We start from the raw sequence: 26,099 nt of genomic DNA, 5'->3' as shown, positions 1-26,099 counted from the left end.
CTTCTGAAAACTAAAGACAAAGAAAAAAATCTTGAAAGCAGAAAGAGGAATGACAGGTTACCTACGGGGAACAACAATTCACATGACAGCAGATTTCACATCAGAAACCATGAAGGTCCAAAGAAAGTGACAGTTTTTCAAGTACTGGAGGAAAAGACCTGTCATCCCCAATTCTACATCCAGAGAGACTAACTTTCAAGAACAAAGGGGTAATCAAGGCATTTGTCACCAGCAGATCTACCCTAAAAGAAAGGCTCGAAGAAGTTCTCTAAGCAGAAAGGAAACAATAAAAGAAGGAATCTTAGAACATCTGGAAGAAAGAATAATGAAAAGGGTTTTAAAAAATTAAATACTTTTTTCTAGAGTTTTGATGTTTGAAGCCAAAATTATAACTTATATAGGTATCAATATACATAAAGGAAATGTTTAAGACAATTATACTATAAACAAGGGAGGGTAAAGGGATGTAAAGGGAAGGTTTCTATACTTCACTTAAACTAGTAAAATGTCAACACCAGTAGACTATGATAGGTTATGTATATACCATGTAATACCTAGCAACCATTAAAAAGCTATACAAAGAAATACACTAAAAAATACTACAGGGGCTTCCCTGGTAGAGCAGTGGTTGAGATCTCGCCTGCCAATGCAGGGGACGTGGGTTCGAGCCCTGGTCTGGGAAGATCCCACATGCCATGGAGCAGCTGGGCCCATGCGCCACAACTACTGAGCCTGTGCTCTGGAGCCCTCGAGCCACAACTACTGAGCCTGCATGCTACAACTACTGAAGCCCGCGCACCTAGAGCCCGTGCTCCGCAACAAAGAGTAGCCCTCGCTCGTCGCAAATTGAGAAAGCCTGCGAGCAGCAACAAAGACCCAGTGCAGCCAAAAATAAATAAATTTTTTTAAAAAAGAATAAAAAATACCACAGATAAATCAAAATGGAATTCTAAAAATAGTTCAAGTAACCCACAGGAAGGCAAAAGAGAAAACAGAGAAATGAAAAACAGAAGAGACAAACAGAAAAAGAAACCCAAAATCAGTCTTTATTCAAATTTTGCAATGAGGAGTTGCTGCTGAGGAACTCAGAGGATGCAACACAGTTCCATAGTTAAGAACAGAGGCTCAGGTCAGATTTATGCTCAAGCCTAGAGATTACAACCTTCTAGCTGTGTGGTCTTGGGCAAGTTATACAGCTTTTCTGAGCTTCAATTTTCTCACTTATAACATGGAAATAATAATAGTATCTACCTGCAGACTCTTGAGAGACTTAATATTAATACATATAAAACTCTCAGTACAATACAGTAAGTGCTCAAAAACTATTAATTATATTAGAGACAAGATAAATGTATTCCCAGACTTGTAACTCACAGCACAGGAAGGCAGGAGTAAACTGAGGAAGTGAATGTGGAGGGACTAAGCTCAAGTCTGCATACAAAGGACTCAGGTGCCTCTCTCACACAACCTCTAGAACACTCCCAGTCAATTAGAAGATCCTTCTGGAGAATGTGAACCTAAAAAAGAAGATGCCTACAGATACTGTAACTTGAGGGTTGATAACAAAAAAGCCAATGGTCCACCCAATTTCAGTAGATGATGGGAGGGTAAAAGGGTGAGATAAAGCTCACATATACTGTAATAAAAAGTCACGGATAAGTTCTTGAAATTAAACTAAGAAGAAGTAATATGCATAAATACTTTAGAAATATGAAGACAAATATCAAGAGAAACAAACCAAAAGAATGGAAGTACACTGGGAATGGACATTATTGGAATATTGGGAATGGCAAGAAACAAGGGACAGCTTCTGCTGCTGTTCCCCTAAGCATTTTAGCACAATTTGACTATAAAACAGAATGTTAGCCATATTTCCATTTTTCCTTTAAACCCTCTGCATTTTAATAACTTTTTCTTTCATAGCAGGCTTGTATTTCTGTTATAATAGAGGGAAATCTATTTTTAGAAATTAAATTATAATCAGAGGTGAAACTAAGAGGGGTTTTCCCATTAAAACTAACAATATATTCTTCAATTCCAAATTCCACAAATTCAAGAATTAGGGATTCTCATACATCCTCACATCTGACAATACTGTTTCTTTCCAAAAAACAGACAGGTCTTTACTAAGCCTAATATCTTAGAGTCTTAAACATCATTTCGTTCTACCTATGGCCCCTATCCAGTGACTGAATATCTTCTGTAGTATCCCTATGAAGAGACAGCAAGCCGAAGCAGGGCCAGTCCCACTGGTAAGTTCTTTCCTGGGCAGTCCATCCCATCCATAGGCACCTTTGATTGGGAGCTCATCTCTATTCTAAGGTAACATTTGTTTCCCTACAAATCCCATTCACTACCTACTAGTCCTGCTTCTTCTCCTTAGGTCAATTTTTCTGTCTTGCACATGTCAGTTCTTTAATAGCTGAAGACAGCTATCATGCCTACCCAAAACTTATCTTTGGTGAAATTTTCTTAGTCCCTAACATGTTCAAATATTACACAACAATTAAAATAATACATAAAGTTATATACTAAATGAGGATGAATCAAAGAAAAATGCAAAATGCATATAACTACTGATCATAACTCTCATGTATACTTATATATACCAAAAATTAGGGAACAGTTAAATAATTATGATGCATACATACTAAGCAATACTATATATATATGTATATACACACACATATATCAACACAGAAAAACATCCACTATATACTAAGTGGAAGAGCAAGCTAAAAAACAAAATGTATAGTATGTCTCCCTTTTTAAAAAAACATACACATGTATATGTGTATGTGTATTTTTATACATGCTGAGGTAGACAGATACATCTTACAGATGAAAGATATATTCCATATACTCTAATACTACTTACCTTAAGGAGTAGACAGCTTTTGTTTTTTCCTCTATATATTCATATATTGTTTGAATGTTTTAAAGTTCTTAATAATCAAGTTTTGTGATAAAAAGATTTAAAATGTTGGGGGGAGAGGGGGAAAATTTCTCATTGTTCAAACCCTTTGAGCTAGCAGTAACATACTTTTGGAAGTCTACACTAATGAAAAAACATAGATCAAATGCCTATTGGGCATGTTCACTAAGATATCACCACCCATCCAACAAGTACCTGAATGCCTACTACATACCAGCTACAGTAAAATGGCAGACAAGGTTCATTTATCACAGCACCTACCATGTTCCAGGGAAGATACTCATAAAACAACTATTTGCAATAAAATACAACAGGAGACACCCAACCGTGATCTCAAATTCACCGTTATCACCCTCACATCTTACATTTAACATCTTCAGCCAAGCAGGAAACCTGAGGATCATCTTAACTTCTCTACTTCACTTACACCCCTTATCTAATTAATGCTTAAGACCTCTTATTTCTACTATTTCTCACATCTGTACCATTCAGCTCCATTCCTACTGCACCTATCCTCATCAGCTCTAGCCTAGGCCACTGCAATCCTATCTTCATTCACTGTCCCCTTCAATCTCTTTCCCACATGCTGTTCTAGAGATCTTTCTAAAATAAAAAGCTCATTGTGTCACTTTCCTTCCTAAAATCTTTTAATGGCTTCACAGTACCTACAGGATAAAGCTCAAATTCATAGTGTGGCACACAATGTGCTCCATGAGGACCTGTTTACCTTGGCTGTTGCCATGTCACATATCTGATACCACAATCCAGCTAATCTGAACTACCTGCAGTTCCCCATCTTACCATGCTTGTTTCAAGCTGATGTGCTTTTGCCTGTACAGCACCTTCTGCTTGGAATACAACTGGCAAACACCTAGTCATCTTACAAGTTTGAGATTAGAAATTACCTCATCTTTGAAGCCTTTTCTGACCACACTTCTCCTCCAATACAATTGATCATTTCCTCCTTTGCACTTTTGCCTCCACTAAATCTCAAATATAGTTCTTATGTAGGACCTACAAAGCTTTAGTACATATAGCTGTATGCACATGTACCTCCCCCTACCAATCAAGAATTTCTCCTTACTTGTTTTTGTGTCCCCAAAACCCTAACCCTAACCCTAATCGTAAATGCCTAAAGCAGTATCTGGTATATAATTCATGTTCAATGTTTGCTGAAGAAATGATTGTATGAGAGAAAAACTTTATGTAGCAGAGAAACAAAAATGGTTAAGTAAATTATGGTTTATCTATCAGAAGATATTTAGCCATTTAAAAAAAAGTTTTTAAAGGCTACATAAGCAGGAAAATGTCTGGTCACAGTGTTAGACGGGAAAAGACCAAAATATAAAATAAAACATAGCACACTTACAAACTATGCTTTTTATTTAATTTTTAAAATTAATTAATTTATTTATATTTTTTATTTTTGGCTGCGTTGGGTGTTCGTTGCTGCGCGCAGGCTTTCTCTAGTTGCGCAAGTGGGGGCTAGTCTTCACTGCGGTGCGTGGGCTTCTCATTGTGGTGGCTTCTCTTGTTGAGGAGCACGGGCTCTAAGTGCACGGGCTTCACTAGTTGTGGCACGTGGGCTCAGGAGTTCTGGCTCATGGGCTCTAGAGTGCAGGCTCAGTAATTGTGGCACACGGGCTTTGCTGCTATGTGGCATGTGGGATCTTCCCAGACCAGGGCTCAAGCCCGTGTCCCCTGCATTGGCAGGTGGATTCTTAACCACCATGCCACCAGGGAAGTCCTACGCTTTTCAAAAATGATATATAGTAACAAATCAAAATATTTACAGTAGTAATATCAGAGTGGTAAGACTATGGGAGATAGTCTTCTATCCTCTATTTTGCTGTATTTTCCATAATTTTCTAAATTATTATTATTTTATAATAAAAATACATGTATATTATTAGTGATAGTTCTAAAATTAGATTGTGATGATCGTTGCACAACTCTGAATATATAAAAAACAAGAAATGTACTTTTTTTTTTTTTTTTTTTTTTTTGCGGTATGCAGGCCTCTCACTGTTGTGGCCTCTCCCGTTGTGGAGCACAGGCTCTGGACGCGCAGGCTCAGTGGCCATGGCTCACGGGGCCCAGCCACTCTGCGGCACGTGGGGATCTTCCCGGACCGGGGCACGAACCCGTGTCCCCTGCATCGGCAGGCAGACTCTCAACCACTGCGCCACCAGGGAAGCCCCAAGAAATGTACATTTTAATTGGGTGGATTTTATAGCATGTGAATTATATGTATCTTAATAAAGCTGATAAAAATGTATGTATCTACTTAAATCTTTATTGCAAGAGCACAACAATAAAAAAATAAATAAAATGCAAAGGAACTGGAAAGAACCTAAGAAATCATACAGGCCAGTTCTCTCATTTTGCGTATTAGAGAAACGTTTTGGCCAAAGCTGCCAGTTCATTAGTGGCCAAAGCTAGACTGGGATTCAGGCCTCCTCCCAATCCAGTGCTTTATAATACCACTGCTGCTTATATTTCAACAAAAGGAAATATGTTAGTTTAATAAATCTAGATCTGATTAGGTGTTTTTGGTCCCAAGTTCATTTAAAAGAAGTGCTGCCCCAAAATAAAATTTTCTGAAACAGACAGTCCCTGAGAATAAGAATGAAATCAATGGGATTTATATAATACCTGATTTCAGCTCAATATATTTGATGGAAAGCCTTAATAACTACAATTCAATGAAGGAACAGGCATGTTTGTGATCACTAAAACTACTGCAATTCAAGAAGATGGACAAGGCTGGACACTTTGACCTCCAAGCTGCCCTCTTAACCAGGATTTTTTTATTCTAAATGAAAGGTCAATATCACAAATATACTACAGCTGCAATCTGTAAATGTCTCATTTCAGTACTTAAATATCCTCAGACAGAGCCTGATACAGATCCATATTACAATGAATTTGTCCCCCAAAGGTGTTGAAAGCAGCATGGATTCAAGGTCTCCATAAGCTATGAGAAATTATGTTACTAATGGCTGTATATTTAAGACTCTAAATATTAAAATTTATCTAATGAGACTGGCAACTACACAGTCACCGTTCATCCCCCCGACTTAACTCATATTTAATACATTAACTTTAAAACTCCTTACCATAAGGAACAGACTGGATGAATGTGCGCACTAATTATTTTAGCAATGCCTCTTGTCAAGAAATCCCAGATGACAATTCGGCCATCATTACAGCCAACTGCAAGCAGTGTGCCCCACCTGTTAAAGGTGCAAGTCAGGGCCATGCTGATACAATCCAAAGTTCCATCAGCTTCCTAAAGATTAAAATGAACATAAGAATATAGACAATAATACCCAGGTATCCAAATTATTTCTTAAAGTTTCTCTAACATCTATGATAATTCTCTTGAATTTAAATTATGATGTATACCAAAATAATCTCTATGTGTGTTCTCATATCTATTAAATTAGCCCAAATGGCAAAATATTTATAAAAGCTAACAGAGAATTTTTAGAAACAGATGTGACCAATCCCTTGCATTACTACTATAACTTCATACAAATTCTCTGGAAGGCAATTAGGCAAAATAAAACAGGATTCACTAAAAGAGTCATCTTACTGATCAAGTAATCATAGTTCTTGAAATTTATTCCAAGAAAAAAAAAAAAAAACGTGTGTAACATTAGGAAAGTCAAATAAATTTATATTAATATCAAGCCATTTAAAATAATCATGACTACATTAAACACACTCCAAGTATTACAAAATATTTTTACATGTAAAGCACACTTATAGCATACGTATTGATTATTACTATGCAAAAACACTGATCAAAACTATAAAAGCACACAGAAAAAAAATTTACATGAAGGTGACAGTACTGTTTGTGAAAAATGCTTCAATCAAAAGTATTTTTTTAATTTAAAGGGAAATGAACTGTAAGATTTACAACATTATGTTGAAATTTCCAGCCAACATTGCCTATCTATCTCCCCCCCTGCTCAAAATTAAAAATTTAGTTGCCTTTTATATCAAAAGATCATCATATTTAATGCTTCTACTGTCAAAAAAAAAAAAGATGAAAACGTAGTTTCCACTCAAACATAAAAGCTAGGGAGTTACCATTTTCTAAAATCACAATACAATACTCTTACCTCTGGATAATTCTGCCCAAAGGACTCTGCAACAAAGCAAAGGAAGAAAGTTGATGGAACATGTGCAACATACCAGGAATCCTACAGCTCACAACTACGGCTCACAAACAGTGTACAGCAGTGGCTTGCAAAGTGTGGATGGAGAACTGGCGCCCTTTCAGGGACTCCATGAGGTCACACCTATTTTCATTATCACACCAAGATGGTATGTGCCTTTTTACTCTCATTATTTCACAAGTTTACAGATGAGTTCTCCTGAGGCTATACGAGCTGTGATACTGAAACAGTATGAATGCAGAATCCAGCCAACTTCTATTGATATTTAGGCAAACATTAAAGAGATTTGTAAAAATGCAAAACAATGCCACTCTTCTCACTAAATAAGTTTTGTTTTGGAAAAGTTATTTTTCATAAAAACGTTATTAATGTAAACATGTAATAGGGTGTTTTTACGGTTATTTTTATGTAACAAACTTTAAAAAATCAAATCAGTCAACTTATCTTAAATCCCAACTACTCTCTTAAAACCTTTATTAAGAGCAGCCAACCAACAGGGTTCCCTTCCTAATAATAGCACTTAGGCTGTAACATAATCTGGTAGTTGGTTAAACACACAATTCTCTGTATTAATTTCTTTTTTTTTTTTTTTTTTTTCGGTACGCGGGCCTCTCACTGCCGTGGCCACCCCTGCCGCAGAGCACAGGCTCCGGACGCGCAGGCCCAGCGGCCATGGCTCACGGGCCCAGCCGCTCCGCGGCATGTGGGATCCTCCCAGACCGGGGCATGAACCCGTATCCCCTGCATCGGCAGGCGGACTCTCAACCACTGCGCCACCAGGGAAGCCCTGTATTAATTTCTTAAACAAATAACATTTTAGTACAGACATCCCTGGAATACTTTTCCTATATTAAATTTGGTATTTATACATTAGTGATAAACATTTTGAGCTATAGTACGATACTGCCTGCTTGTCAGAAGTTTAATGTTTAGAAGTTTAATGCAGTAGCAACATCTTTATCAGTATTTACTTATGTTATTACCTAAACATTTTATTAGCATGATATTTAAACTATACTCTGAGAACTACAGATCCAAGGAAGCTGTTTTACATTTAGGACATCCAAATAAGATTTCATCTAAAAAATAAGTTTACTATTTTTAGTTTTTTAACATATGATCCAGCAATTCCACTCCTGAGTATATATTCGAAGAAAATGAAAATACTAACTCAAAAAGATACATGCACCTGAACGTTAACAGCAGCATTATTTACAAGAGCCAAGATGTGGAAGCAAGCTAAGTGTCCATCAACAGATGAATGGGTAAAGAAGATATAGAGTATGTGTATATATATGAATATTTATATAACTATGAATATTTATATAAATAAAATATTTCTCAGCCATAAAAAAGAATAAAATTTTGCCATTTGCAACAACATGGATCAATCTGGAGGGTATTATACTTAGTGAAATAAGTCAGAGAAAGACAAATACTATATGTCACCACTTACATGTGGAATCTAAAAAATAAAACAAATGAAAGAATGTAACAAAACTGAAATACATTCACAGATATAGAGAACAAACTCATGGTTACCAGTGGAGAAAGGGGAGGGGGAGGGGCAATACAGGGATAGAGGATTAAGAGGTACAAACTACTATGTATAAAATAAATAAGCTATAAGGATATACTGTACAGCATGGGGAATATAGCCAATACTTTATACTAACTTTAAATGGAGTATAATCTACAAAAATATTGAATCACTATGTCATACACCTGAAACTAACATAATACTGTAAATCAATGTACTTTAATTTTTTTTAAAAAGACATTTGACTTTTAAAAAAAGTCTGAAAACCAGTTTTATTACATTTTGTCCTTTATAAAAATTAATAGAAATCAAAACAGTGAAAACATTAAAACTAATCAGAAGAAATACAGGCCCTAAAGTTAAGAAAACTAAAAGAAAGATGAAAACAATGATGAATAATTGCCCCCCCGCAAAAGGCAATTATTTTGGTTTCTCTAATGTGCACCAGACTTCAGTGTCTGATTGCATTCAAATACTAAAGAGAAGAATGAAATGAAAAGCTGAAACCAGATTAAGATAGGTTATTCTGAAAGAACCTTTTGAAAATTACTAAAGTCATACATGTAGGTAATACACATATGTGTAATTAAAAAATGACAGTTTCCTCCCTGCGACCCACTTACTAAGGTAAAAGCTTCCATATTTCTATATGCTTACACAAACATTAACATATTTAGAGTTTGTTCTTTAAACAAAATACTACACATATTATATGTATTATATGTAATATATGTATTATAATATGTATTATTAACAAAATATATATATTTCCAAAGCAATAATATAGATCTATATTCACATGATTGAGAGAAAAAAGGAGTATTCATTGAAAAATTAAAAACAAAACAAAAAACCACAACCTAAAAATATGAAGTACTCAGGAAGGAGGAGAGTATGACTTGCTGTGTTCAGAGATGGGAAAGCCATATTTAAAGTTCTGAGAGGAACTCCCTGGGCGTCCAGTGGTTAGGACTCTGAGCTTCCACTGAAGAGGGCACAGTTTCGATCCCTGTTCAGAGAACTGAGATCCGGCATGCTGCGCAGTGTGGCCAAAAAAGCAACAACAAAAAGATTCTGAGAGAATCCAGAATCCTGGGACCATTTTAATGTATGATTACCCTTCAACACAGATTACCCCTGATTTTGTACTTTTTTGTGGTTTTTTTTGTTTGTTTTTTGCGATACGCAGGCCTCTCACCACTGTGGCCTCTCCCGCCGCGGAGCACAGGCTCCGGACGTGCAGGCTCAGCGGCCATGGCTCACGGGCCCAGCCGCTCCGCGGCATGTGGGATCCTCCCGGACCGGGGCACGAACCCGTGTCCCCTGCATCGGCAGGCGGACTCTCAACCACCACGCCACCAGGGAAGCCCCTGATTTTGTATTTTTGTTTTATGTTTTAGGTGTTGGGTTTTTTTTTCCCCCTTTTTTGGAGGGGTCATCCTAGTTAACAGGATTATAACAAGAAGTTTAAAGGAACACAAAGAAAAAGTGTGTATAAAAAAGACTAAGCTCTGTGCTTCCCTGGTGGCGCAGAGGCTGAGAGTCCGCCTGCCGATGCAGGGGACACGGGTTCGTGCCCTGGTCCGGGAGGATCCCACATGCCACGGAGCGGCTGGGCCCGTGAGCCATGGCTGCTGAGCCTGTGTGTCCGGAGCCTGTGCTCCGCAAAGGGAGAGGCCACAACAGTGAGAGGCCCATGTACCGCAAAAAAAAAAAAAAAGACTAAGCTCGTCTGGGCCACTTTGGTCGAAGAGTCTGAGCAAGAATGCTGTCAAGAAGGGTTATGGTAGCACAAGGCCTCTTCCCCTAGATGTTCAAGGCCACTTTTATATTCTCTATCCTCCCACCATCTAACCACCCATCATCTAACATTTAACATTTTGTTACAGTTAGATTCTTAGGCTTGGTTCTAAAGACCATGAAAGGGGGAAAAAAGATACCCAAATGTAGCTGACAAAGAGAAATAAACCCTGGTCGGATTTAACTTCATAATATACTTGATAATTCAAAAAACATGAATGACACATTTCCAAAACTGATTACAGAAGAAAAGTCCTTGACTGGGTCAATGAGGAAAAAACACATTGAAAGGTTGTTAAAGACCTACCATTGAAATTTTTAAAAAATGTTTAATTATAAAAAAAAGGACAGCAGGCCCGTATGGTTTTATGAGCAATTTCTCCTAAATCTCAAGGTGCAGGTAATTACTATGTTATTCAAGCTATTTCTGAGCAGAAAAAAATATGTATTCGTGTTTTATAAAGCCAACATAGCTGATACCAAAACCTGATAAGATGATACAAAAAGAAAACAAGAGTCTCTTTCACTTAAGAATATAAATAGGGCTTCCCTGGTGGCGCAGTGGTTGAGAGTCCGCCTGCCGATGCAGGGGATACGGGTTCGTGCCCCAGTCTGGGAAGATCCCACATGCCGCAGAGCGGATAGGCCCGTGAGCCATGGCCGCTGAGCCTGCGCGTCCGGAGCCTGTGCTCCGCAACGGGAGAGGCCACATCAGTGAGAGGCCCACGTACCGCAAAAAAAAAAAAAAAAAAAAAAAGAATATAAATAGTGGGACTTCCCTAGTGGCACAGTGGTTAAGAATCTGCTTGCCAATGCAGGGGACATGGGTTCGATCCCTGGTCCACGAAGATCCCACATGTTGTGGAGAAACTATGCCTGTGTACCACAACTACTGAGCCTGCGCTCTAGAGCCCACGAGCCACAACTACTGAGCGTGCGTGCCACAACTACTGAAGCCTGCACGCCTGGAGCCCGGGCTCTGCAACAAGAGAAGCCAAAGCAATGAGAAGCCTGTGCACCGCAACAAAGAGTAGCCCCCCCACTCTCCGCAACTAGAGAAAGCCCGCATGCAGCAACAAAGACCCAATGCAACAAAAAATAAATTGATTCTTAAAAAAAAAACAAAAGAACACAAAGATTACAGGGTATTTCACCTCTAGATTCTGCAGAAATGAAAAGTAATTTCTAGCAGTGTATATAAGTATAACCAAATTCTAAACACAAAAAATCTGGAGTTTATTATTCTACCATGTAAGAAGGCATAATGGAATAGCAAGGGGGAAAAAAAAACGGCCTACTCCAAACTCGTTCCAAAGGAACAAGCAATAGCACAATGCACTCTAATTGTATTCAATATATCCTTGGACAAGAATGTTTAAGAGCCATACAATCCTATGAATAGATGCTGAAAAAACAAATTTGCTAAAACTCAATAGCTCATTCTAATAACAGCCAAATCTAATAGAAGACTACAATAAATGATAAAAACTATTAACCAAAAACACAACAATTATCATTCTAAAAGGTGAAATATTAAAACCATTTCAATTAGCATCAGCAACTAGAAAGGGATATATCACCATTATTAGTTAATATTCCTCTTGGAGGTTCCAGCCAATGGAATAAGAAAATGAAATAATTGGTTTAAACATTGACTATAAGAGATAAAACTATTTCTTTTGCTGATAACACTGAATACCTAGAAAACACAGAAATTCTAATTTTAAAAACCACCCAAGGGCTTCCCTGGTGGCGCAGTGGTTGAGAGTCCGCCTGCCGATGCAGGGGACACGGGTTCATGCCCCGGTCCGGGAAGATCCTGCATGCTGCAGAGAGGCTGGACCCGTGAGCCAATGGCCGTTGAGCCTGCGTGTCCAGAGCCTGTGCTCCGCAACGGGAGAGGCCACAACAGTGAGAGGCCCGCGTACCGAAAAAAAAAAAAACAAACCACCCAAATTAATAAGAAAATAAGGCAAGGTGGTTTGATACAAGAAAAACATTCAAACATTAACAGCTTTTCTTTAGATTAGCAATTAATATCCAGAAATGAAAATGAAGGGGAAAATTCCATTCACAATGGCTACAAACATAAATATTTAAGGAAAAAATGTAATAAGAAAGACATGCCATGTATGAAGAAGAAAACTATAAAATCTTAGTTAAGGCCGTAAAATATGAATAAGTGAAAAGACAATCTACATTCTGGGGTGGGAAAGCTTAATGGCTTTCTCCAAAACCTAGTAAATTTTATGAAATTCCAGATGGATTAAAGACAAATGTTAAAAAAAAAATCTAAATGTACTGTAACGTTGCTGATATATGATAAAGATAACATTTAAATTTAGTGGGAATTTATTTAATATATAGGGATGGACAACTGACTATCCACCTGAAAGAAAAAAATAGTTCCAGTTCCTCTCTCATACCACATATAAAAATAAATTTCAGGTAAATTAATGATTTTTTAAAATCAAAAATCTTCAAAGAAAACCTAGGAGATCCCATGTATAATCTAGGGTGGGGAAGACCTTAACCAAGTTAGGAAAACCGAAAGAAAAGAGAAATACATTTGATTATATAAAAACTGGAACATTTTGCATGGCACAAGTTCCCATAAACAGTCAAAAGATTTTAAAAAAACTGGCAATGCAGATGACAGACAGGAGTTGACATCTATACTATAAAGCAAGTCTATACACCAATAAAGAAAAATGATCAAAAAGAAAAGATAAAGAATATGAATAAACAAGTCACAGAAGAACAAAATGAGATGGCCTCTAAACAAAGGAAAACATCAAATTCAGAGAAATGTAAATCAAATGAAAAATGAGATGCCACTTTCATCCATCAGACAGGAAAATTTAGAGAGAACACCTGCTAGGGGGGAAGGGATATTGCCTATAAAAATGGGAACTGTTACAGCCGTTTGGAAAAGGAATCTGACAGCATCTATTAAAAGCAAAAATATACATAGTCCTCATCTCAGTAATCCTACAATTGGAAACCTAATCTCCATAGATGTAAACACAACAATGGGACGTAAGAACAAGGGTATTTAAACTATTGTTCTTGGTGGCAAAAAAAAAAAAAAAAAAAAAAGAACCACCCCCCTGCATTGGAAACAAGGTAAATACCCATTATTAGTGTAATGGATGAAAAAATTGTGGTATTCAAATATGGATAAATTACACTAATTCTCTTCAAAATTTTTATTGGTGTTACTTAAGTGAAAAAAAGCAAGACACAAAGTGTATATCTCATTTTTTTGTTAACATATGTATATACACACACACACATATAGGCATAGATAAAAATATGGAAGGAGATACATGGGATTAACAACAAAGAATGGAGGAGGCAAGGGAAAAAAAGAACACTTTTTTTAAAAAAACATTTATAGGGAATTCCCTGGCAGTCCAGTGGTTAGGACTCCATGCTTCCACGCAGAGGGCACAGGTTCAATCCCTGATCAGAGAACGAAGATCCCACAAGCTGCACGGCACAGCCAAAAAATAAAAAAAATAAAAAAGCATTTACAGTTAAGTTAAAATTTGATATCATGAGTGTGTATCTACATGAACGCATTAAAAATCATTAGTTCTATTATCTCCTAATGTGTAGGAATAGTATCTCGTAGCATTAAGTGAAGAAAGCAAGTTGCAAAAAATGTGTATAAAAAGTTCTATTTCTGTAAAAAAGCAAAAACAAAGCCCTTACAAATTGTATTTAAGTATACTTATATGACCAAGGAAAAGGTATAAAAGGATAAATTCCGACAGTTACCATTTGGAAAGGAGGAAAAAGGCAATTTTTTCTGTATGCATATTTGTATTGTTTCCACTGTTGTGCTAAATATGTACTGTACATGTTAATTTGAAAAGCATGAATTTAAAGAACTTTAATGAGTTTTCTAGACTTAAGCTCAAGCTGGCTTATCATTTCTTTGAAGTGCTCAAGCCTGCATTTATCATTAGCAGCTACCGCTTACTGAATGCTTATGTGTCAGACTCCATACTAAGGTCTTCTACATACTGTCTCATTTGATCCTCTCAATGCACTATTGAGTACTATCATACTCCCATTTCACAGATAAGAAAGTTAGGATTAAAGGTTATCCCCAAACTGACAGTTAAAAACTGGCAAAACTGGAACCCGACTAAGAAACCCTACTCTTAACTATAACTGCACTAAAAAGCCTCTATAATCTTGCCCAAATTTGACCTCAAGGTTACTAGTCTATGATTTGCAAAACACATCTGCCCTTTATTGAAAATAGTCAAAATTCTGCCCATCTTCTTTCTTTCAGCATGTCTTCTTTTCTCTCCCCAAATCTCAAAGATCACCGACATTATTTCATATGCCAAGTTCCTTCAAGGCCAAGGAATATAATTCGACCAAGAGAAGTGAGCTAAGTGACCCACCTAAAATCTCTACCTATTGAGGACTCTTCTTGGCAATAACCAATGATCACTTTATTTGTTCAAAAACAAACAAACAAACAAAAATCCTTTTCCCCAGAGAAGGCAAAAGAAAAATAAGAAGCATTCCTCATGGAAACAACCTAAATGCCCATCGACAGACAAATGGATAAAGAAGATGTGGTACATATATACAATGGAATATTACTCAGCCATAAAAAGGAATGAAATTGGGTCATTTGTAGAGACGTGAATGGACCTAGAGACTGTCATACAGAGTGAAGTAAGTCAGAAAGAGAAGAACAAATATTGTATATTAATGCATATATGTGGAACCTAGAAAAATGGTACAGATGAACTGGTTTGCAGGGCAGAAACAGCGACACAGATGTAGAGAACAAACGTATGGACACCAAGCGGGGAAAGCGGCGTGGGGTGGTGGTGTGATGAATTGGGAGATTGGGATTGACATGTATACACTAATTTGTATAAAATGGACAACTAATAACCTGCTGTATAAAACAATTTATAAAATAAAATTCAAAAAAAAGAAGTATTCCACTTCCCTTTTGCCTATAAACTATAAAAGCCCAGAGTAGGCACATGAAAGATATTTGTTGAGTGTTGAATGAATAATTTTGGTATTACACCATCCAGCCCAACCAAGCAGGAAACTTCTTTGCTCTTAGCACTCCACATAATGTTAAAAACCCTTTCTAGTTGCCTCATTTTTACAATCTTTGCCTTCAGTCACATTAGCTTTCCTGACACTATTCTTAAAAGCTAGTGCCACCCTCATATATTTACCTTCAGCAACGTGCCCTTCTTTTGTACGTGCCTTTTTGGAATCTGAGTTTAGACTGCTTTCAGTGCAAGCACACCAGTTCCCTCAGGTGCCTCCTCCTTTTTTCCCAGTTAGGACCCTTTCTCCAAACTGCCTTTTAGCTTTCTAGGTCTTGGAATAATATCTATTCTCTAAATTGCTGAACATCCACCTCCTTAAAAACTTGGTTACCATGAACTCTAAAATTTCGTGGTCCTTTTGTCCCAGTGGAAGTATGTTCGACTTGCCAACCAATTCCTCCCTACTGTAACAGTTAGGTCCAGAGTAGCAGTTTCCATTCCACTTCCTCAATCTAACAGGTGATGACACAATCCGCAGCATTTCTTTTTAGAGAAATGCAACTTGCAGGTGGCTAAATAACTCATCTTACCACACCCCAATCTGATGCCATCGCTACCATAATTACTATATTTCCTTGGCTCCAGTCTGGCCTCCCGCATCAATCCTTAAGAAAGCTGCTACAGCCAACTTTCTAAGCCCCAAATCTCATCATGTCACTTACCTGCTCAAAAATCTCCCTTGTTAAACAATATGCTGAACTTCTAAGTATAATTTTAAAAAGCAATAATCTGGCCCCAACCAGTATTTTCCATTTTATCTTTGACTAACTCCCCATTAGCACCTGGGACAGAAACTTGCATAATCCACCCTAAGCACCAGCTGTAAACTGCTAACCATTTCCAGAATATATATCACATGTTCATGCCTCAGAATGTTTGCCCCTACTGTTCTCTGCACTGGTAATTACCTTCTCCATTTGTCCCTCTGGAAAAATCCTCCTCCATGTTTACTGTCTGCGTTAAATGGCACTTCCTCTATAACGTCATCCCCAAATTCTACTGCCAACCCCAACAATGCAGAATTAATTGCTCTTTCAGCTGGATTCCCATAATGGGGTTCCCACTATTTACTGTGGTTCCATTTCATAGTTATTTGTTTATGCCCCTATCCTCCTAGTTTTATGTATTTATCCAGGGCAAAAACTGTATCACATTTCAGTGTTTATCAAACATTAGGAGCCAATCCACCACAAATGGATAAATCATTCGGTGAGCCATACCATACAAGTTTTTTTAATAGATCAGAAGATATCAGAGGACACTGAGCATAACAACAATTAGTATCATTTTCAGAAACAGTTATATGTGTATGTATATATATAATGGACTGTGATAGAAAATACATTTCTTACTATGAGCTGTAGCAAAAGTAAGTTTGAAAAACTCTTATTAACTTTTACCTCCAGTGCCTACTGCCTAATACACAGCAAGGGCTCAGAAAGTGGTTGCACAGGTAAAAGCATTTGAGTGTCCACATTAAGAACACATTATCATTCCTTTCCTTTATCTGGCCAGATACGGTTTAGTATGCTCCCACAATCACATTACTTCTGTTCCTTCCTCCTTTATATCTGCAATAATTAACTTTCTCGCTGTAAAACTCAAGTCATTCCCATAGAGATTTGTATCTTTTGAATCCAGCCAGCCTTCTTTTAAATTGTCTAACCTTCCAATGCTAAATATCGCTTCCTAAGTTTTACCCATATGAATCTTCTGTATCATACAAGGAAAATCTTTCCCATCTGCTCTTTCTTTCAAGGTATGAGCCTATCTATCACCTTTCCTCCATAGTTAAGTTTTTAAAAATAAGGATCAACCCTTTGCCTCCAGTCCACCTCACACATCTTCCTAAAATCATTGTAACCCAGCTTCTGTTCAAGTTGCTAAGGAGCCCCAAGATGTCCAAGAACTAAGTTGCCCACGAACTAAGTAGAGTAGCCCTTTCTCAGCTCTTAGCCTCAACTGCTCTACAACTGCTTCTATGGAAGACACCACACCAACCTGCACTCTCTTCTACCTCTACATGAATAAATATATGAAAAGCACTTGAAAATAGGCCTAGCTCATAGTAAGTACTATGTAACTGTTAGTTGATATATTATCATTTATTCCTCCTCTTATTCCCTAAATATAGATGACTGTCCAAGATTCTGTCCTCAGCAGTTTTCTTTTCTTCCCCTCCCACTTTCTCCCTGGGTCTTATCATCTCCTCACAAGGGTTTTTTTTTTTTTTTCTCCCCCCCCCACCGCAGGCTCAGCGGCCATGGCTCACGGGCCCAGCCGCTCCGCGGCATGTGGGATCTTCCCAGACCGAGGCACGAACCCGTGTCCCCTGCATCGGCAGGCGGACTCTCAACCACTGCGCCACCAGGGAAGCCCTCCTCACAAGGTTTTGACTAGCCCACCTGTAGGAAGGTTACACGTCTCTCTCATAAATCCAAACCCATCTCCTGAACCACAGGCCCACACTCAACATACCCAATGCTAACTGTCTTTTCCAAATGTCCTTAAATGTTTATGAACAGCACCATCACAGTTCCCATCATTTTTCACTTCACTCTCTTCCTCACCACCAGCGCCACTACCATCATATGTAGTCAGTTTTCAAATTGTCAGCCCTACCTTCTCAATGTCTGTTCTTTCCATTTTCTAGTTCAGACCTTCTTTATCCCTCATCTACTCTAGCCCTCCAAATTGACAGACTCAACTACACACTGCTGTCAGATAAATCTTTAAAAAAAAAAAAAATCACAGCTCTGATTGAGTTACTTACCAGGTCAAAACCCTTCAATGGATCTGCTCTACTTTCCTTAAAAAGCACAGCTTTTCAGCTGGGTATTCAAAAGCCTCCAAGGAGTAGATGGTACCAACCCCATCTCTTGGCCCTCTCCTTAGTCACAGTACCCACAACCTGGCCAAGCCGGAAAATATCTTTAGGACTCATCTCACTGATGTCTTAGCTCAAACGTATTCCTAATAAACACTCCTTCCAATATCTTCATACTTCAGTCTGTCAATATTTTACCAATCTTAAATATCCACTCAAAACTCCAAGTCCTCCACAGGTTTGGTTTTTTTTTTTGTTTTTGTTCTTTCTTGATTACCTTTCTTCCCCTGCCCCAAAGATATTCACTCCCTGTTCCAAATGTTCTTAGCCCTTAGTAAAGACTCTTTAAGGCTGGCCATATATACACTAATATGTATAAAACAGATAACTAATAAGAACTTACTGTACAAAAAGTAAATTTTTTTAAAAAAGGGTGACCTACGTTCTGCAATATAGTATGGCCATTTACATAAACACCTTATTCTCCACACTTAACAAAAAGCTCGTTAAAAGCAAAGACCATTCCTTAAATAGCTTTACAGTCTTTAAGACTGCCAGTATATCTTCTGAATTGAACTTTTTTAAAGAGAAACACAACCACTGAAAATAACAAGTCGCTTAGTTCTTGAAAACCTCAGACATCCTTAGGCTACGATGCTAAATATCACCTAATGAAAACCCAGAAGAACCAACAGTTTATAAACAACTTGGGTAAAGGGTAAGGAGGAAATGAATCAGAGAGGGTGACAAAAGGAAACTGCCTTGTAGTTCACCCCTCAGTGTTTTACACACCGTCCCTGATAAAGACCTTAAGTAGAAAGTCAAGGTAACTGGATTCCAGTGCCAACTACATGCCAACTATACCATTTACTTGCTTAGTGCCTTCAAGTCAGTACCCTCTGAGCCTTTTTAAATTTATTCAATGAGGGACTTGTACTAGAAGATAAACACGTTCCCCTCCTTAGGCACCCCTTGTTTCTTCAAAACCCCACGTCCCACCCAAAACCCTGACAAGTGTTCAAAGCTTTATTTACCTCAAGCCTCACTTCCTCAGATTCCTTCCCCAGTAACTCTGGTCCTGCCTGCTCTGGGCTACTTCAGCACCTGTGATCCTTGTAATCGAAACTAAGTCACAAACTATCTCTCCCTAACGCTTCACAATTGAACTGCAAAGTGGCCTCGGGAAAAGCAATGCATTCCGCTCAGGCAGAAGCTAGGCTTCCTCTCCCTGTTGCTGCTCCATACCAAGGCGCCCAAACATGCATCTAGAACTGTGTCCCTAATGTTGCAGCCTGAGTCCCCTCCGCCTAGGTTCCCTCCTTTCCAGAAGCAAAAGGTTCTCTAAGAAGCAGCCATAGTCCTCCTCACCCAGTAACTCGAGGTTCATCCCTGAGGACTCTGGCCGTCTGGTCTCAGCTCCAGCAACGACACCTTCTCTCCCGCCCGCTTCCAAACCCGGCGTCTAACTGAGGGGCGCCGCAAACAGCCTGGCGCAAGCTCCGGAGACTTTCTGGTTTAGAAGACCCCACGGCTTCCGCTTTCTTCCCTCGCCTTCCTTGTTCTTTCAAGTAGGCTGTCCATATATCTGCCTAACCAAAAAGAAGAAAAAACTCTCTCGGAATCACTTGACTATGATATTTTTTAATGGATAAAAATGCTATCGTCACTCAGGTTTTCTTTTAGGTGCAAGAATTTGGGGCTGTTTTCTCTCGGATCATGTAAGTGAGCTAGAGAGTTTAGGCACATAGTTAGACTACTAATCCTTCCCGTGTTGTGCGTTCAGCGGCGTTGTCCGGGCGGGCTGCCTCAGATGCCGCCGGAAGGGTTCCGGCCGAGTGTCTGAAGTTGCACAACAGGAAAGGTCGGTCCCAGAGCTCGAGTGTGGAGCGCAGCTGTACGCGGCAAGGCGGTACTCGCCCTGTATGTAGCCTAGTTATCGTGTTATCTGTCTCAGTCTCGTGAGAATTATTTCACTTTTGTAAAGGTATGCCATCGATCTCACAGAAACGTCCGATAGAATTTATTAAGGATTTACCGTGTACCCAGTGTTGACCAGGACCCTGGAAGTGAATTGGAATGGGAGGTGACTGAGTTCCCTGGAACTCAATCAGACAGAACTGTGATGAGATACCCAAAGCAACTAGAGGCCAGTTGATCTAACTAGCGAATGGGCAAATTCTGTGTAAACAGGTTTTGACTATGGATGCTGTGGGCTATGACAAAAAGGAAAGATGGGCGTAGGTTGGCTGCAAAAAAAATAGGACTGGAGCTAGATCCTCTTATGTAGATTATGGGGCCTCTTATGTAGCCAGTGATCCCAGCTCCTCTCTTAGTACTAACTTCACCCCTTGGGCAGTATTTTATCCTCTGTGTCTCAGTTTTCTTATATGTAAAATGGGGGTAGTGCTTACAGGGTTACTGTGAAGGTTAAATGAGTGAACACATATGAAATACTTAAAACAGCAAGTGCCCAGTAAATGTTAGCTATTACTACTTTCCCCTAAGTTTTCTCACTTCCAGACTTCCCTGGTGGTACAGTGGTTAACAGTCAGCCTGCCAATGCAGGGGACATGGGTTCAAGCCCTGATCCGGGAAGATCCCACGTGCCGCAGAGCAACTAAGCCCGTGTGCCACAACTACTGAGCCTGCGTGCCACAACTACTGAGCCTGCGTGCCACAACTACTGAAGCCCACGCACCTAGAGCCCATGCTCCACAACAAGATAAGCCACCGCAATGAGAAGCCCGCGCACCGCAAGGAAGAGTAGCTCCCGCTCGCTGCAACTAGAGAAAGCCCACACGCAGCAACAAAGACCCAGTGCAGCCAAAGATAAATAAATAATTTTTTTTTTTTTTTTTTTTTTTTTTTGCAGTACGCGGGCCTCTCACTGTTGCGGCCTCTCCCGTTGCGGAGCACAGGCTCCGGACGCGCAGGCTCAGCGGCCATGGCTCACGGGCCCAGCCGCTCCGCGGCATGTGGGATCCTCCCGGACCGGGGCACGAACCCGTGTCCCCTGCATCGGCAGGCGGACTCTCAACCACTGCGCCACCAGGGAAGCCCAAACAAATAAATTTATTTTAAAAAAGAAAAAATTATCTCACTTCCTTGAGAACATTAGGGTAGCTACTGGCCCCATTTGACCAAGTGCAGTAATTGAGGCTCAGAGAAATTAGACATGTTAAAGAGAAAACCACAGGCCCAAAATGGCGTCACTTGTGCTGAAGCCTGTGATACCAGATCTAGATCTAATACCTGATCTAAATGCAGTTTCAAACCTTCACCAGAAATGTAATCTTTATTGGCTAGTCTGGAATTTTCAGCACCAACGAGGTAATATGTCTCCTGGGCCCTCTCCACCTCTGCTTACCACCCAACACCCCCCAGAAGGGGTAATCTGCATGATAAAACCCTTGCCATTCCCTTCCTCCCAGAAAGAAAGTCTCTTGACCTAAAAATAATCCTTTCTTTTCTTTTGCTAATAACTCCCTTACCCTACCCTTCTTCCTATAAAAGGCTTCCATTTTGTACATCTCTCAGAGTGCCCTTCTGTTTACTAGATGGGATGCTGCCCATCCAGTTTAATAATGCCAATTACATCTTCAAACTTACTCGGTTGAATTTTGTTTTTTAACAGGCAGTTTGCGTTCCTTCACATATCCAAAACATGGCCAAAATGCATCTCAAATATTGTACTACCAACAATGGTATGTAGGAGTATTTCTGCACACCTTTGTAATCATTCGTTATTATCAGTTCTCTCAAACGCTGCCAACTGGGTGGGTGAAAAAAAAGTCATTGTTACATTTATTTCCTAATAAGGATAATCAGCTTTTCACATGTATAAGTGTATATTTTTCTCTTCTGTGAGGTGACCGGTTCATATCCTCTGTCTATTTTTTGGATGGAGTATTCATCTTGTTTGATTTTTAAGCAAGGAATAATATGATCAGATTGATGCTTAAAGAAAGAAAACAAGGACAGTGCGGAGCAGGGCTTGATTAGAGGGGTGGAAAGCAGTTAGGAGATTACTCTAGTAATCTTGTAGAGATGAGGAGGACCTAGGCAATGCATTCAAGAGAGAGGTACCAGACAGAACTGACTGAATGGGAAAGACCTTTTGCATGTGGAAAGTATTAGAAGGTCAGGAGGCTGGTGTGACTCCCATGTTTCTAGTTTGGTGGTTCCATTTGCCAAAGTAGAGAATGCAGGAAAAGGAATAGCTTTGGCAATGTAGATGAAGAGTACCCCACTGGGACAGGTTGGGTTTAAAGAGCCTGTGAGAAATTCAAGTGATCCTACAAGCGTGGAGTTCAAAGAAGAAGTCTAGGCTAAAGATCTACTGTATTTCATCAATTCTAATATGTACACTTTTTCACATTTAAAAATCTCTGAAATAGGGATATATCTTACATTTGATTATATCTCATATTTAGCAGTGGGTTTGTTAGTGCTAAGAATCACTAAGATAAGATAATCATGTGTCTTATAACTTGTGGCATCTTTGATTTGATGATAAACAGTGTTATTGGTCGACTTTTGCTTTACAAAGTCTTTTTTTTTTTTTTTTTGGCTGTGCCATGCGACATGCGGGATCCTAGTTCCCCATCCAGGGATCAAACCCATGCACCCTGCAATGGAAGTGCGAAGTCCCAACCACTGGACCACCAGGGAATTCCCTACAAAGTCTTATTAATACTACCAACTACAAAGGAAGGTACCCGTATTTGTGTGTTGACAGGAAGAAAGGGAAATTTAATATTCTTCCTTCTCGCCCTGAAGCAATTTGTACCTATCATTCAGATTCCATGTGAGAAAGAACTTTTTTTAGCTAGGCTGAACTTCTGTTTCATTAAAGGCTTTTACAGATCCTCCTGAAATTAGGCCAGCAGGTATTTACCTCTTCTCTAGGTAAAAATCAGGAATTCTCTGAGTGGAGCACCTCCCAATCAGCTAGGATACACTCCTGCAGCTGGCTCAAATCACAGGCAGTATGGTGAGGGCCAGGAGATTATTGTAACATTTCAAGGATATAACCAGTGGTTCTCAACTTTAGCCACACGTTGGACTTTCTGGGGTGCTTCAAAATAATATAGGTGCCTGGGTCCCACACCCAGAGATCCTGCATTAATTGCAGAATCTACCTAGAGCATTCCTAAGCATGGTATTTTAAAAGCTCCTAGGTGATTCTAATGTTCAGACAAGGTTGAAAACCACTACTGTAGTACAAGGCTGGGAGTGCCACCCAAATTATTGGCTGAGACAGAGGGTGAAGGCTTTCTCAGAAAGTGTACACTTGACCACAATCTGTGCTTATTGTAAGAGATTACAGACTTCAAAGGTAGAGCTAAGAAAGAAAACATTATATGGGCAGTAACATCAGCACAGCTCTTGGTTCCCTGGAGGAAAGAAGGATTGGAGGGGAAGAAAGATCTGTGCCATTCACTTGAATATACACCTCCAACAATGGAAAAATACACATACACAGGTTATTCATTGCAGTACTGTTTGTAATTGCAAAATATTGGAAACAACCTAAGTGTTCATACATTTATGGTATATAATACAATGGCATACTCAGCAGCTATTTTTAAAAATGAGGAAGAACTCTGTGAATTGATATAAAGTGGTTGCCAAGACATACTGCTAAAAGAAAAATGCAAACCACAAAAGATTTATCTATACAATGCTGGCCTAAGAAAGAAAGGAATATAAGAAAACATACTGCATTTGCCCATATGTGCAAAAGAAATACAGAAAAGATAAATCAGAAACTAAGGAGACAGGTTACCTATAGGGAACAGGTGTGAAAAGAATGGAAAAAAGGGGGGGGGCGGTAAACGAGAATCGGGTAACAGGGATGAGGAGGTAGTGATACTGTATATATTTTTTTAACATCTTTATTGGAGTATAATTGCTTTACAATGTTGTATTAGTTTCAGCTGTATAACAAAGTGAATCAGCTATATGCATACGTATATCCCCATATCCCCTTCCTCTTGCATCCCCCTCCCACCCTCCTTATCCCACCCCTCTAGGTGCTCGCAAAGCACCAAGCTGATTCCCCTATGCTATACAGCTGCTTCCCACTAGCTATCTATTTTACATTTGGTAGTGTATATATGTCCATGTCACTCTCTCACTTCGTCCCAGTTTACCCTTCCCCCACCACATGTCCACAAGTCCATTCTATAGTCTGTGTCTTTATTCCTGTCCTGCCCCTAGGTTCATCAGAACCATTTTTTTTCTTAGATTGCATAAATATGTTTAGCATATGGTATTTGTTTTTCTCTGTCTGACTTACTTCACTCTGTATGACAGACTCTAGGTCCATCCACCTCACTACAAATAACGCAGTTTCCTTTCTTTTTATGGCTGAATAATATTCCATTGTATAAATGTGCCACATCTTCTTTATCCATTCATCTGTCGATGGACACTTAGGTTGCTTCCATGTCCTGGCTACTGTAAATAGAGCTGCAATGAACATTGTGGTACGTGACTCTTTTTGAATTATGGTTTTCTCAGGGTATATGCCCAGCAGTGGAATTACCAGGCCGTATGGTAGTTCTATTTGTAGTTTTTTAAGGAACCTCCATACTGTTCTCCATAGTGGCTGTATCAATTTACATTCCCACCAACAGTGCAAGAGTGTTCCCTTTTCTCCACACCCTCTCCAGCATTTATTGCTTGTAGATTTTTTGATGATGGCCATTCTGACTGGTGTGAGGGGATACCTCATTGTAATTTTGACTTGCATTTCTCTAATGATTAGTGATGTTGAGCATCTTGTCATGTGTTTGTTGGCAATCTTTATATCTTCTTTGGAGAAATGTCTGTTTAGGTCTTCTGCCCATTTTGGGATTGGGTTTTTTGTTTTTTTGATATTGAGCTGCATGAGCTGCTTGTATATTTTGGAGATTAATCCTTTGTCAGTTGCTTTGTTTGCAAATATTTTCTGCCATTCTGAGGGTTCTCTTTTTGTCTTTTTTATGGTTTCCTTTGCTGTGCAAAAGCTTTTAAGTTTCATTAGGTCCCATTTGTTCATTTTTGTTTTTCTTTTCATTTCTCTAGGAGGTGGGTCAAAAAAGGATCTTGCTGTGATTTATGTCATAGAGTGTTCTGCCTATGTTTTCCTCTAAGGGTTTTATAGTGTCTGGCCTTACATTTAGGTCTTTAATCCATGTTGAGTTTATTTTTGTGTATGGTGGTACGAAGTGTTCTAATTTCATTGTTTTACATGTAGCTGTTCAGTTTTCCCAGCACCACTTATTGAAGAGGCTGTCTTTTCTCCACTGTGTATTCTTGCCTCCTTTATCAAAGATAAGGTGACCATATGTGCATGGATTTATCTCTGGGCTTTCTATCCTGTTCCATTGATCTATCTTTCTGTTTTTGTGCCAGTACCATACTGTCTTGATTACTGTAGCTTTGTAGTATAGTCTGAAGCCAGGGAGCCTGATTCCTCCAGCTCCATTTTTCTTTCTCAATATTGCTTTGGCTATTCAGGTTCCTTTGTGTTTCCATACTAATTGTGAATTTTTTTGTTCTAGTTCTGTGAAAAATGCCATTGGTAGTTTGATAGGGTTTGCATTGAATCTGTAGATTGCTTTGGGTAGTATAGTCATTTTCACAATGTTGATTCTTCCAATCCAAGAATCTGATATATCTCTCCATCTATTTGTATCATCTTTAATTTCTTTCATCA

At 39.0% G+C, this 26,099-nt stretch overlaps 1 protein-coding gene across 3 annotated transcripts in view; it reads right to left on the bottom strand.

The window, feature by feature from the left end:
- Positions 1-19,897, bottom strand: part of RBBP5 (RB binding protein 5, histone lysine methyltransferase complex subunit) — a 37,235-nt gene extending 17,338 nt beyond the window's left edge. For all 3 annotated transcript variants that reach the window (XM_082615020.1, XM_082615021.1, XM_082615019.1), the window contains exons 1-3: positions 19,763-19,897; positions 7,069-7,094; positions 6,055-6,227 (exon numbers count right to left, since the gene is read on the bottom strand). In XM_082615020.1, coding sequence (XP_082471146.1) covers positions 6,055-6,227; positions 7,069-7,094; positions 19,763-19,781 — 218 coding nt within the window. In that variant the 5' untranslated portion in view covers positions 19,782-19,897. The remainder of the gene's footprint in view (positions 1-6,054; positions 6,228-7,068; positions 7,095-19,762) is intronic.
- Positions 19,898-26,099: the final 6,202 nt, after the last annotated feature.

The sequence above is a fragment of the Mesoplodon mirus genome (assembly GCF_964341445.2).
Source record: "Mesoplodon mirus genome assembly, chromosome: 3".
Taxonomy (NCBI): Eukaryota; Metazoa; Chordata; class Mammalia; order Artiodactyla; family Ziphiidae; genus Mesoplodon; species Mesoplodon mirus.
This window is presented reverse-complemented; position numbering and strand designations above follow the sequence as displayed.